This window comes from Triticum dicoccoides, chromosome 7A, assembly GCF_002162155.2.
Source record: "Triticum dicoccoides isolate Atlit2015 ecotype Zavitan chromosome 7A, WEW_v2.0, whole genome shotgun sequence".
Taxonomy (NCBI): Eukaryota; Viridiplantae; Streptophyta; class Magnoliopsida; order Poales; family Poaceae; genus Triticum; species Triticum dicoccoides.
This window is the reverse complement of record NC_041392.1, coordinates 727,544,288-727,557,724: the sequence shown is the minus strand read 5'-3', so window position 1 is coordinate 727,557,724 and position 13,437 is coordinate 727,544,288. Positions and strand designations below refer to the sequence as shown.

The following is a 13,437-nucleotide window of genomic DNA, read 5'->3' as shown; positions in this document are numbered from 1 at the left end:
CAGCAGCCCCAGATACAGATTGATGTCGTTCCCTGGTTGTTTCGGTCCTTCAATTAGCATACTCATGTGAATGTACTTCCTCTTCATGCACAACCAGGGGGGAAGGTTGTACATCCATACAAACACAGGCCAGGTGCTATGTGTGCTTCTCTGGCTGCCAAACGGATTGACTCCATCGGTGCTCGCGCCCAGCACGATGTTCCTTGGATCGTTCCCAAATTCTAGGTCTTCGAAGTTCAACGCTTGCCACTGGCTCGCATCCTTAGGGTGACTCAGCATCTAGTCTTTTTTATCTATCTCCGGATCATTTGCGTCATCTTCTCGCTTCTTCTCCTCCCTATCCGCGTGCCAACGCAAGAGCTTTGCTACCTTAGGGTCCGCGAAATACCGCTGCAGACGAGGAGTGATCGGAAAGTACCACACCACTTTTCGAGGAGCTTTCTTCCTCTTCTTGTATCGAGTGACGCTGCACACCGGACATATGGTAAACTCCGCGTGCTCGTCCCGATAAATGATGCAATTGTTCATGCACACATGGTATTTCACGTGCGGTAAATCCAGAGGACACACGATTTTCTTCGCCTCCTCCAAACTGGTCGGGCACTTGTTCCCCTTGGGAAGACGTTCGTGCCATAATGACATGTTCTCGTCGAAGCATGCGTCGGTCATTTTGTGTTTTACATTCATCTCCAGAGCCATGAGCGTTACTTTCAGGCGGGTATCCTCGGGCCTGCATCCTTCATACAATGGAGTAACCGCGTCTAACTCAAGTTGATCCATCTTGGCTTTCTCTCGGGCGGCAGCTCTTGCGTTATCCGTCTGCTTGAGAAGCAGCTCTTGAATATGAGGGTCCTGCACCCAGCCCATCGATGGTCCAGCGTCGTCTGCTCCGCCGGCATCATCATCTTCATGATCATGCCCGTCGTTTGCTCCGGCATCTTCCTCATCATCATGTCCTGCATCTTCTACATGATGACTGTGTACAGCATCACCGTCGTGATCATCTCCTGGGGATTCTTCGTCTTCTCGCCCACCCGAGCCGCGGTGGTTGTCTTGCTGCCCTTCCTCATTTCTTGCCCGCCCCCCATGGACGACTTCGTAGTCATCTTCATCACCTTGCCACCGATAGCCATCCATGAAACCACGCAAGAGCAGGTGGTCCCGCACCTGCCCGGATTCCGGGTCCGCAATAAGGCTCTTCAGCTTGCATCTTCGACACGGACATCTTATCTCCGTCTCGTTCTTTTGAAGCATCTCGGCCTTCGCGGACCTTAAAAACCTATTCACGATGCCTTCGGTCATCATGCGGACCATGGTCGCCTGCGGGGTAGAGCAAAATGATATTTTAGAACCAAGAAAAAATTTGGCATGACTTTCCCTAAAAATAGGACAAAAAAGAATGCTTAATGCCAAAATTCTCGCCGAAACGGAAATAAATCAACATTCCGGCAAAATATTGGCAACTATCGCATTTCAAATACCGGTACACCTCCAAACACAAACACATATGCAACACCACAAACATATGCAACACCACGAACATACATAGATCTAGCTAGGCCATAAAAAGTGCATGTGCACATTGTTGTAGGGAGAACAACATAAATATAGCTTCCCCCCTTACTTACCTATCAAAACAAGGTAATTTAACCACTTAAATTGAATGAATCTATGGTGGAAATGAGGTGAAAAAGAGGAGGCACCCGAGACAAGGAGGAGGTGCAGAGAATGAAGTGGGGAGAAAGTGAGTGTGGGTAGGAGAGGCTGTCCAAAATATCTTGTTACTGCCCACTTACTAATGGCGCACCAACTCTAAATGCGCCATTAGTAATCCAGGTTACTAAAGGAGCACCTTCTGGTGATGCGCCATTAATAGTTTTGCAAAAAAAAACATACTAATGGCGCACTGTCCCACAGTGCGCCATTACTAGTTTAAACTAGTAATGGCGCACGGTGGAACAGTGCGCCATTAGTAGTTTTGCAAAAAAGGGAATAAAAAATATAATAAAAAAAACAACATTAGTGGCGCACTTTCCGGCAGGTGCGCCATTACTAGTTACAACTAGTAATGGCGCACTGTGTATGGATGCGCCATTAGTATGTTTGGACAGGCGCACTAGTTAAAAAAATTGATACTAATGGCGCACCCTGGGCCAGGTGCGCCATTAGTAGTTTCAACTCTAATGGCGTATCAGAAGGTGGTGCGTCATTAGTATATACTAATGGCGCACCGCTTGTCTGGTGCGCCATTAGTGTCAATCCCATCTATAGTCCTTTTTCTAGTAGTGTGATGTGAAAGTGTATTCAATAATGAATCTAATGGTATTGATTTGCTATTATATATGTTAATATTTTTGTCTATAAACTTTGTCGAAGTTTACAAAGTTTGACTTTGACTAAAACTAATATACCGAGTAAATAAAAAACGGAGGGAGTATAAAAACATCATGAAATTGGGGTGTAGCTCACCTCTGTTTTTGGACCTCCAACCGGTAAAACATATCTCAATCTATACAAACTAATGATCTTCTTTAATCTCATTTTTGTAGTCTCCAACGATAAATTGGAATGCAGGAGGTATTTGAATGGAAACGAGCCCAGACCTCAACCAAAAAGCGAACTCTTGAGAAAGTTATTTTTATTGCTTCAAATCCTGTTCCATGAATGGTGTCAAAGAAAATTAAAATATGCTATATATTAGTTTTATTGCTTCAAATCCTGTTCTCATTTTTAGGCAACATATTGAAGTATTCGCTCCTTTCCAATTTTGATGGCCTGTCTCAAAAATCTGAATGTTCCAATTTGTAAGGGTCATTGTCTTGGGAACATGCAAACATAACTTTGTCCATGTTAAATTATTTCAACTTTTTGTTCCCAATGTATAATCAAACAATGCATGAAGGGTGAGAGGGCCATGCATGTAGCTTTAATCGGTTGCCTAGAACTTATGTATTCCTAAGTCCTCTTTGATTGATGATTTACAAGATGATCCTGTTTGTCATAGTCAAGAGGTGTGGAAAAACACCACATATCTGGGAGTCCTGCTTTGTTTTTTTTGGAGGGCGGTCCTCCTTTGCTCCATTTACGAGGATAGGTAGCATACCTGCTATAACATTGAGGCAGATAAATGATAAAAGGCACCGCTTGACATGGGCTATATTTTTCGCCTGAAATAGGAACTAGCATCATTGTTGAAAGTTTTTTTTAAGAAGAATAACCCTCAGTATCTGCATCAAAGTGAAGCATACAACAATTTTACTAAATTATAAAGCAGAACGTGACAAAACAAGAACTTTGATCAACCCAGAGCCACCTTACTCGCAACCATAGTTGCTACACCTACGAACTTGATGATGTGCCCCAACCGCACGTCAACACACACCATATAATCCGGGGGTTTCACCAAGCCGCCCCTCGGCAAGCCGAGAGCACCAACCGGTCTTGCAGACCCTAAGTGCGCACCGCATACACACGCTCTAGAAACACCCACTACCATATTCCGTGATCGCACCTTCAGGAGCGACCATAGCACAGACTAGAGCAAGCACTATGGAACGAGCGAGCAACGACAGCGCACACGACGATGAGCTCAGCCTTGAGCTTACCCTGGCCGCCGAGGCGCCGGCGCCTGGCACACCGGACGACTTCTTCCTCTGCGTCCACTGCGACCGCAAGTTCTGCGGCTCGCAGGCGCTCGGCGGCCACCAGAACGCGCACAAGCAAGAGCCTGTCGTCGCCAAGCGCCGGCGAGAAGCTGCCGCGGCAGCCACCCGCACACAGGAATAAAGGTCAAAGAAGGCGGGGAGGCATGTTGCTACTGCTACTCGGATGCCCGAGCCTGCAGAGGGAAAGCAGGGCTTGAGCTCGTTCATGTGTGGCGACGACGACGAGGTGGACTTGTCTCTCCGGCTATAAGCGATCCCTCCAACGATCTTCTAATATACGAGGATTTTTGTTATTTCCTGCTAGGTAAGTCAGAATCTAGCTACTTTGGTTTGGAAAAATAATGTTTTACCTTCTGGCTCCTATAGCAACAATTTGGTCACCCGTTTTCTTTCAATCTCATGTTGGGTGTGTGTTAGATTCATCGGCTCTTCTAGTTGATTTTGTTTATAAGGTCTTGGCATTGAGTGCCCAAACCTTCCTGGTCCTTGAAATAACACAAAATTCTTCATTTCACCGGTTTGTATGCTTTCACATGCTAATCACATTGCAGAAAAATCCAGATCTATGCAAATCTAAATCCTTATAGCCCATTAGGGAGATCTAATACTCCCTCTGTTTTTATTTACCCTGCATATTAGATCTGACTGAAGTGAAACTTCACAAAGTTTGACCAAGTTTATAGAAAAAATTATGAACATTTACAATAGCAAATCTATATGATGTGAAAGTGTATTCAATAATGAATCTAATGGTATTGTTTTGCTATTATATATGTTAATATTTTTGTCTATAAACTTTGTCGAAGTTTACAAAGTTTGACTTTGACTAAAACTAATATACCGAGTAAATAAAAAACGGAGGGAGTATAAAAACATCATGAAATTGGGGTGTAGCTCACCTCTGTTTTTGGACCTCCAACCGGTAAAACATATCTCAATCTATACAAACTAATGATCTTCTTTAATCTCATTTTTGTATTCTCCAATGATAAATTGGAATGCAGGAGGTATTTGAATGGAAACGAGCCCAGACCTCAACCAAAAAGCGAACTCTTGAGAAACTTATTTTTATTGCTTCAAATCCTGTTCCATGAATGGTGTCAAAGAAAATTAAAATATGCTATATATTAGTTTTATTGCTTCAAATCCTGTTCTCATTTTTGGGCAACATATTGAAGTATTCGCTCCTTTCCAATTTTGATGGCCTATCTCAAAAATCTGAATTTTCCAATTTGTAAGGGTCATTGTCTTGGGAACATGCAAACATAACTTTGTCCATGTTAAATTATTTCAACTTTTTGTTCCCAATGTATAATCAACCAATGCATGAAGGGTGAGAGGGCCATGCATGTAGCTTTAATCGGTTGCCTAGAACTTATGTATTCCTAAGTCCTTGATTGATGATTTACAAGATGATCCTGTTTGTCATAGTCAAGAGGTGTGGAAAAACACCACATATCTGGGAGTCCTGCTTTGTTTTTTTTGGAGGGCGGTCCTCCTTTGCTCCATTTACGAGGATAGGTAGCATACCTGCTATAACATTGAGGAAGATAAATGATAAAAGGCACCGCTTGACATGGGCTATATTTTTCGCCTGAAATAGGAACTAGCATCATTGTTGAAAGTTTTTTTAACAAGAATAACCCTCAGTATCTGCATCAAAGTGAAGCATACAACAATTTTACTAAATTATAAAGCAGAACGTGACAAAACAAGAACTTTGATCAACCCAGAGCCACCTTACTCGCAACCATAGTTGCTACACCTACGAACTTGATGATGTGCCCCAACCGCACGTCAACACACACCATATAATCCGGGGGTTTCACCAAGCCGCCCCTCAGCAAGCCGAGAGCACCAACCGGTCTTGCAGACCCTAAGTGCGCACCGCATACACACGCTCTAGAAACACCCACTGCCATATTCCGTAATCGCACCTTCAGGAGCGACCATAGCACAGACCAGCCAGGAGCAAGCACTATGGAACGAGCGAGCAACGACAACGCACACGACGATGAGCTCAGCCCTGAGCTTACCCTGGCCGCTGAGGCGCCGGCGCCTGGCACACCAGACGACTTCTTCCTCTGCGTCCACTGCGACCGCAAGTTCCGCGGCTCGCAGGCGCTCGGCGGCCACCAGAACGCGCACAAGCAAGAGCGTGCCGTCGCCAAGCGCCGGCGAGAAGCTGCCGCGGCAGCCACCCGCACACAGGAATCAAGGTCAAAGAAGGCGGGGAGGCATGCTGCTACTGCTACTCGGATGCCCGAGCCTGTAGAGGGAAAGCAGGGCTTGAGCTCGTCCATGTGTGGCGACGACGACGAGGTGGACTTGTCTCTCCGGCTATAAGCGATCCCTCCAACGATCTTCTAATATACGAGGATTTGTGTTATTTCCTGCTAGGTAAGTCAGAATCTAGCTACTTTGGTTTGGAAAAATAATGTTTTACCTTCTGGCTCCTATAGCAACAATTTGGTCACCCATTTTCTTTCAATCTCATGTTGGGCGTGTGTTAGATTCATCGGCTCTTCTAGTTGATTTTGTTTATAAGGTCTTGGCATTGAGTGCCCAAACCTTCCTGGTCCTTGAAATAACACAAAATTCTTCATTTCACCGGTTTGTATGCCTTCACATGCTAATCACATTGCAGAAAAATCCAGATCTATGCAAATCTAAATCCTTATAGCCCATTAGGGAGATCTAATACTCCCTCTGTTTTTATTTACCCTGCATATTAGATCTGACTGAAGTGAAACTTCATAAAGTTTGACCAAGTTTGTAGAAAAAATTATGAACATTTACAATAGCAAATCTATATGATGTGAAAGTGTATTCAATAATGAATCTAATGGTATTGATTTGCTATTATATATGTTAATATTTTTGTCTATAAACTTTGTCGAAGTTTACAAAGTTTGACTTTGACTAAAACTAATATACCGAGTAAATAAAAAACGGAGGGAGTATAAAAACATCATGAAATTGGGGTGTAGCTCACCTCTGTTTTTGGACCTCCAACCGGTAAAACATATCTCAATCTATACAAACTAATGATCTTCTTTAATCTCATTTTTGTAGTCTCCAACGATAAATTGGAATGCAGGAGGTATTTGAATGGAAACGAGCCCAGACCTCAACCAAAAAGCGAACTCTTGAGAAAGTTATTTTTATTGCTTCAAATCCTGTTCCATGAATGGTGTCAAAGAAAATTAAAATATGCTATATATTAGTTTTATTGCTTCAAATCCTGTTCTCATTTTTGGGCAACATATTGAAGTATTCGCTCCTTTCCAATTTTGATGGCCTATCTCAAAAATCTGAATTTTCCAATTTGTAAGGGTCATTGTGTTGGGAACATGCAAACATAACTTTGTCCATGTTAAATTATTTCAACTTTTTGTTCCCAATGTATAATCAACCAATGCATGAAGGGTGAGAGGGCCATGCATGTAGCTTTAATCGGTTGCCTAGAACTTATGTATTCCTAAGTCCTCTTTGATTGATGATTTACAAGATGATCTTGTTTGTCATAGTCAAGAGGTGTGGAAAAACACCACATATCTGGGAGTCCTGCTTTGTTTTTTTTGGAGGGCGGTCCTCCTTTGCTCCATTTACGAGGATAGGTAGCATACCTGCTATAACATTGAGGCAGATAAATGATAAAAGGCACCGCTTGACATGGGCTATATTTTTCTCCTGAAATAGGAACTAGCATCATTGTTGAAAGTTTTTTTTAAGGAGAATAACCCTCAGTATCTGCATCAAAGTGAAGCATACAACAATTTTACTAAATTATAAAGCAGAACGTGACAAAACAAGAACTTTGACCAACCCAGAGCCACCTTACTCGCAACCATAGTTGCTACACCTACGAACTTGATGATGTGCCCCAACCGCACGTCAACACACACCATATAATCCGGGGGTTTCACCAAGCCGCCCCTCGGCAAGCCGAGAGCACCAACCGGTCTTGCAGACCCTAAGTGCACACCGCATACACACGCTCTAGAAACACCCACTGCCATATTCCGTGATCGCACCTTCAGGAGCGACCATAGCACAGACCAGCCAGGAGCAAGCACTATGGAACGAGCGAGCAACGACAGCGCACACGACGATGAGCTCAGCCTTGAGCTTACCCTGGCCGCCGAGGCGCCGGCGCCTGGCACACCGGACGACTTCTTCCTCTGCGTCCACTGCGACCGCAAGTTCCGCAGCTCGCAGGCGCTCGGCGGCCACCAGAACGCGCACAAGCAAGAGCGTGCCGTCGCCAAGCGCCGGCGAGAAGCTGCCGCGGCAGCCACCCGCACACAGGAATCAAGGTCAAAGAAGGCGGGGAGGCATGCTGCTACTGCTACTCGGATGCCCGAGCCTGCAGAGGGAAAGCAGGGCGGGAGCTCGTCCATGTGTGGCGACGACGACGAGGTGGACTTGTCTCTCCGGCTATAAGCGATCCCTCCAACGATTTCTAATATACAAGGATTTGTGTTATTTCCTGCTAGGTAAGTCAGAATCTAGCTACTTTGGTTTGGAAAAATAATGTTTTACCTTCTGGCTCCTATAGCAACAATTTGGTCACCCGTTTTCTTTCAATCTCATGTTGGGCGTGTGTTAGATTCATCGGCTCTTCTAGTTGATTTTGTTTATAAGGTCTTGGCATTGAGTGCCCAAACCTTCATGGTCCTTGAAATAACACAAAATTCTTCATTTCACCGGTTTGTATGCCTTCACATGCTAATCACATTGCAGAAAAATCTAGATCTATGCAAATCTAAATCCTTATAGCCCATTAGGGAGATCTAATACTCCCTTTGTTTTTATTTACCCTGCATATTAGATATGACTGAAGTGAAACTTCATAAAGTTTGACCAAGTTTATAGAAAAAATTATGAACATTTACAATAGCAAATCTATATGATGTGAAAGTATATTCAATAATGAATCTAATGGTATTGATTTGCTATTATATATGTTAATATTTTTGTCTATAAACTTTGTCGAAGTTTACAAAGTTTGACTTTGACTAAAACAAATATACCGAGTAAATAAAAAACGGAGGGAGTATATAAACATCATGAAATTGGGGTGTAGCTCACCTCTGTTTTTGGACCTCCAACCGGTAAAACATATCTCAATCTATACAAACTAATGATCTTCTTTAATCTCATTTTTGTAGTCTCCAACAATAAATTGGAATGCAGGAGGTATTTGAATGGAAACGAGCCCAGACCTCAACCAAAAAGCGAACTCTTGAGAAAGTTATTTTTATTGCTTCAAATCCTGTTCAATGAATGGTGTCAAAGAAAATTAAAATATGCTATATATTAGTTTTATTGCTTCAAATCCTGTTCTCATTTTTGGGCAACATATTGAAGTATTCGCTCCTTTCCAATTTTGATGGCCTATCTCAAAAATCTGAATTTTCCAATTTGTAAGGGTCATTGTGTTGGGAACATGCAAACATAACTTTGTCCATGTTAAATTATTTCAACTTTTTGTTCCCAATGTATAATCAACCAATGCATGAAGGGTGAGAGGGCCATGCATGTAGCTTTAATCGGTTGCCTAGAACTTATGTATTCCTAAGTCCTCTTTGATTGATGATTTACAAGATGATCCTGTTTGTCATAGTCAAGAGGTGTGGAAAAACACCACATATCTGGGAGTCCTGCTTTGTTTTTTTTGGAGGGCGGTCCTCCTTTGCTCCATTTACGAGGATAGGTAGCATACCTGCTATAACATTGAGGCAGATAAATGATAAAAGGCACCGCTTGACATGGGCTATATTTTTCGCCTGAAATAGGAACTAGCATCATTGTTAAAAGATTTTTTTTAAGAAGAATAACCCTCAGTATCTGCATCAAAGTGAAGCATACAACAATTTTACTAAATTATAAAGCAGAACGTGACAAAACAAGAACTTTGATCAATCCAGAGCCACCTTACTCGCAACCATAGTTGCTACACCTACGAACTTGATGATGTGCCCCAACCGCACGTCAACACACACCATATAATCCGGGGGTTTCACCAAGCCACCCCTCGGCAAGCCGAGAGCACCAACCGGTCTTGCAGACCCTAAGTGCGCACCGCATACACACGCTCTAGAAACACCCACTGCCATATTCCGTGATCTCACCTTCAGGAGCGACCATAGCACAGACCAGCCAGGAGCAAGCACTATGGAACGAGCGAGCAACGACAGCGCACACGGCGATGAGCTCAGCCTTGAGCTTACCCTGGCCGCCGAGGCGCCGGCGCCTGGCACACCGGACGACTTCTTCCTCTGCATCCACTGCGACCGCAAGTTCCGCGGCTCGCAGGCGCTCGGCGGCCACCAGAACGCGCACAAGCAAGAGCGTGCCATCGCCAAGCGCCGGCGAGAAGCTGCCGCGGCAGCCACCCGCACACAGGAATCAAGGTCAAAGAAGGCGGGGAGGCATGCTGCTACTGCTACTCGGATGCCCGAGCCTGCAGAGGGAAAGCAGGGCGGGAGCTCGTCCATGTGTGGCGACGACGATGAGGTGGACTTGTCTCTCCGGCTATAAGCGATCCCTCCAACGATCTTCTAATATACGAGGATTTGTGTTATTTCCTGCTAGGTAAGTCAGAATCTAGCTACTTTGGTTTGGAAAAATAATGTTTTACCTTCTGGCTCCTATAGCAACAATTTGGTCACCCGTTTTCTTTCAATCTCATGTTGGGCGTGTGTTAGATTCATCGGCTCTTCTAGTTGATTTTGTTTATAAGGTCTTGGCATTGAGTGCCCAAACCTTCCTGGTCCTTGAAATAACACAAAATTCTTCATTTCACCGGTTTGTATGCCTTCACATGCTAATCACATTGCAGAAAAATCCAGATCTATGCAAATCTAAATCCTTATAGCCCATTACGGAGATCTAATACTCCCTCTATTTTTATTTACCCTGCATATTAGATCTGACTGAAGTGAAACTTCATAAAGTTTGACCAAGTTTATAGAAAAAATTATGAACATTTACAATAGCAAATCTATATGATGTGAGAGTGTATTCAATAATGAATCTAATGGTATTGATTTGCTATTATATATGTTAATATTTTTGTCTATAAACTTTGTCGAAGTTTACAAAGTTTGACTTTGACTAAAACTAATATACCGAGTAAATAAAAAAAACGGAGGGAGTATAAAAACATCATGAAATTGGGGTGTAGCTCACCTCTGTTTTTGGACCTCCAACCGGTAAAACATATCTCAATCTATACAAACTAATGATCTTCTTTAATCTCATTTTTGTAGTCTCCAACGATAAATTGGAATGCAGGAGGTATTTGAATGGAAACGAGCCCAGACCTCAACCAAAAAGCGAACTCTTGAGAAAGTTATTTTTATTGCTTCAAATCCTGTTCCATGAATGGTGTCAAAGAAAATTAAAATGTGCTATATATTAGTTTTATTGCTTCAAATCCTGTTCTCATTTTTGGGCAACATATTGAAGTATTCGCTCCTTTCCAATTTTGATGGCCTATCTCAAAAATCTGAATTTTCCAATTTGTAAGGGTCATTGTCTTGGGAACATGCAAACATAACTTTGTCCATGTTAAATTATTTCAACTTTTTGTTCCCAATGTATAATCAACCAATGCATGAAGGGTGAGAGGGCCATGCATGTAGCTTTAATCGGTTGCCTAGAACTTATGTATTCCTAAGTCCTCTTTGATTGATGATTTACAAGATGATCCTGTTTGTCATAGTCAAGAGGTGTGGAAAAACACCACATATCTGGGAGTCCTGCTTTGTTTTTTTTGGAGGGTGGTCCTCCTTTGCTCCATTTACGAGGATAGGTAGCATACCTGCTATAACATTGAGGCAGATAAATGATAAAAGGCACCGCTTGACATGGGCTATATTTTTCGCCTGAAATAGGAACTAGCATCATTGTTGAAAGTTTTTTTTTAAGAAGAATAACCCTCAGTATCTGCATCAAAGTGAAGCATACAACAATTTTACTAAATTATAAAGCAGAACGTGACAAAACAAGAACTTTGACCAACCCAGAGCCACCTTACTCGCAACCATAGTTGCTACACCTACGAACTTGATGATGTGCCCCAACCGCACGTCAACACACACCATATAATCCGGGGGTTTCACCAAGCCGCCCCTCGGCAAGCCGAGAGCACCAACCGGTCTTGCAGACCCTAAGTGCGCACCGCATACACACACTCTAGAAACACCCACTGCCATATTCCGTGATCGCACCTTCAGGACCGACCATAGCACAGACCAACCAGGAGCAAGCACTATGGAACGAGCGAGCAACGACAGCGCACACGACGATGAGCTCAGCCTTGAGCTTACCCTGGCCGCCGAGGCGCCGGCGCATGGCACACCGGACGACTTCTTCCTCTGCGTCCACTGCGACCGCAAGTTCCGCGGCTCGCAGGCGCTCAGCGGCCACTAGAACGCGCACAAGCAAGAGCGTGCCATCGCCAAGCGCCGGCGAGAAGCTGCCGCGGCAGCCACCCGCACACAGGAATCAAGGTCAAAGAAGGCGGGGAGGCATGCTGCTACTGCTACTCGGATGCCCGAGCCTGCAGAGGGAAAGCAGGGCGGGAGCTCGTCCATGTGTGGCGACGACGACGAGGTGGACTTGTCTCTCCGGCTATAAGCGATCCCTCCAACGATCTTCTAATATACGAGGATTTGTGTTATTTCCTGCTAGGTAAGTCAGAATCTAGCTACTTTGGTTTGGAAAAATAATGTTTTACCTTCTGGCTCCTATAGCAACAATTTGGTCACCCGTTTTCTTTCAATCTCATGTTGAGCGTGTGTTAGATTCATCGGCTCTTCTAATTGATTTTGTTTATAAGGTCTTGGCATTGAGTGCCCAAACCTTCCTGGTCCTTGAAATAACACAAAATTCTTCATTTCACCGGTTTGTATGCCTTCACATGCTAATGACATTGCAGAAAAATCCAGATCTATGCAAATCTAAATCCTTATAGCCCATTAGGGAGATCTAATACTCCCTCTGTTTTTATTTACCCTGCATATTAGATCTGACTGAAGTGAAACTTCATAAAGTTTGACCAAGTTTATAGAAAAAATTATGAACATTTACAATAGCAAATCTATATGATGTGAAAGTGTATTCAATAATGACTCTAATGGTATTGATTTGCTATTATATATGTTAATATTTTTGTCTATAAACTTTGTCGAAGTTTACAAAGTTTGACTTTGACTACCGAGTAAATAAAAAACGGAGGGAGTATAAAAACATCATGAAATTGGGGTGTAGGTCACCTCTGTTTTTGGACCTCTAACCGGTAAAACATATCTCAATCTATACAAACTAATGATCTTCTTTAATCTCATTTTTGTAGTCTCCAACGATAAATTGGAATGCAGGAGGTATTTGAATGGAAACGAGCCCAGACCTCAACCAAAAAGCGAACTCTTGAGAAAGTTATTTTTATTGCTTCAAATCCTGTTCCATGAATGGTGTCAAAGAAAATTAAAATATGCTATATATTAGTTTTATTGCTTCAAATCCTGTTCTCATTTTTGGGCAACATATTGAAGTATTCGCTCCTTTCCAATTTTGATGGCCTATCTCAAAAATCTGAATTTTCCAATTTGTAAGGGTCATTGTCTTGGGAACATGCAAACATAACTTTGTCAATGTTAAATTATTTCAACTTTTTGTTCCCAATGTATAATCAACCAATGCATGAAGGGTGAGAGGGCCATGCATGTAGCTTTAATCGGTTGCCTAGAACTTATGTATT

The 13,437-nt window shown here is 43.0% G+C and overlaps 3 protein-coding genes and 2 pseudogenes across 3 annotated transcripts; all 5 read left to right on the top strand.

Moving 5' to 3' along the window:
* Positions 1 to 3,549: 3,549 nt before the first annotated feature.
* Positions 3,550 to 3,915, top strand: LOC119329575 (annotated as a pseudogene).
* Positions 3,916 to 5,645: 1,730 nt separating this feature from the next.
* On the top strand, positions 5,646 to 6,011 carry LOC119329578 (zinc finger protein 3-like). Its single transcript, XM_037602641.1, has one exon. It carries the CDS (start codon positions 5,646 to 5,648, stop codon positions 6,009 to 6,011), a length of 366 nt encoding a protein of 121 aa, XP_037458538.1.
* Positions 6,012 to 7,745: 1,734 nt separating this feature from the next.
* Positions 7,746 to 8,111, top strand: LOC119329172 (zinc finger protein 3-like). Its single transcript, XM_037602176.1, has one exon. It carries the CDS (start codon positions 7,746 to 7,748, stop codon positions 8,109 to 8,111), a length of 366 nt encoding a protein of 121 aa, XP_037458073.1.
* Positions 8,112 to 9,845: 1,734 nt separating this feature from the next.
* On the top strand, positions 9,846 to 10,211 carry LOC119329373 (zinc finger protein 3-like). The gene has a single exon (XM_037602409.1). The coding sequence runs from the start codon at positions 9,846 to 9,848 to the stop codon at positions 10,209 to 10,211; it is 366 nt and encodes a 121-aa protein (XP_037458306.1).
* Positions 10,212 to 11,948: 1,737 nt separating this feature from the next.
* Positions 11,949 to 12,314, top strand: LOC119330311 (annotated as a pseudogene).
* Positions 12,315 to 13,437: the final 1,123 nt, after the last annotated feature.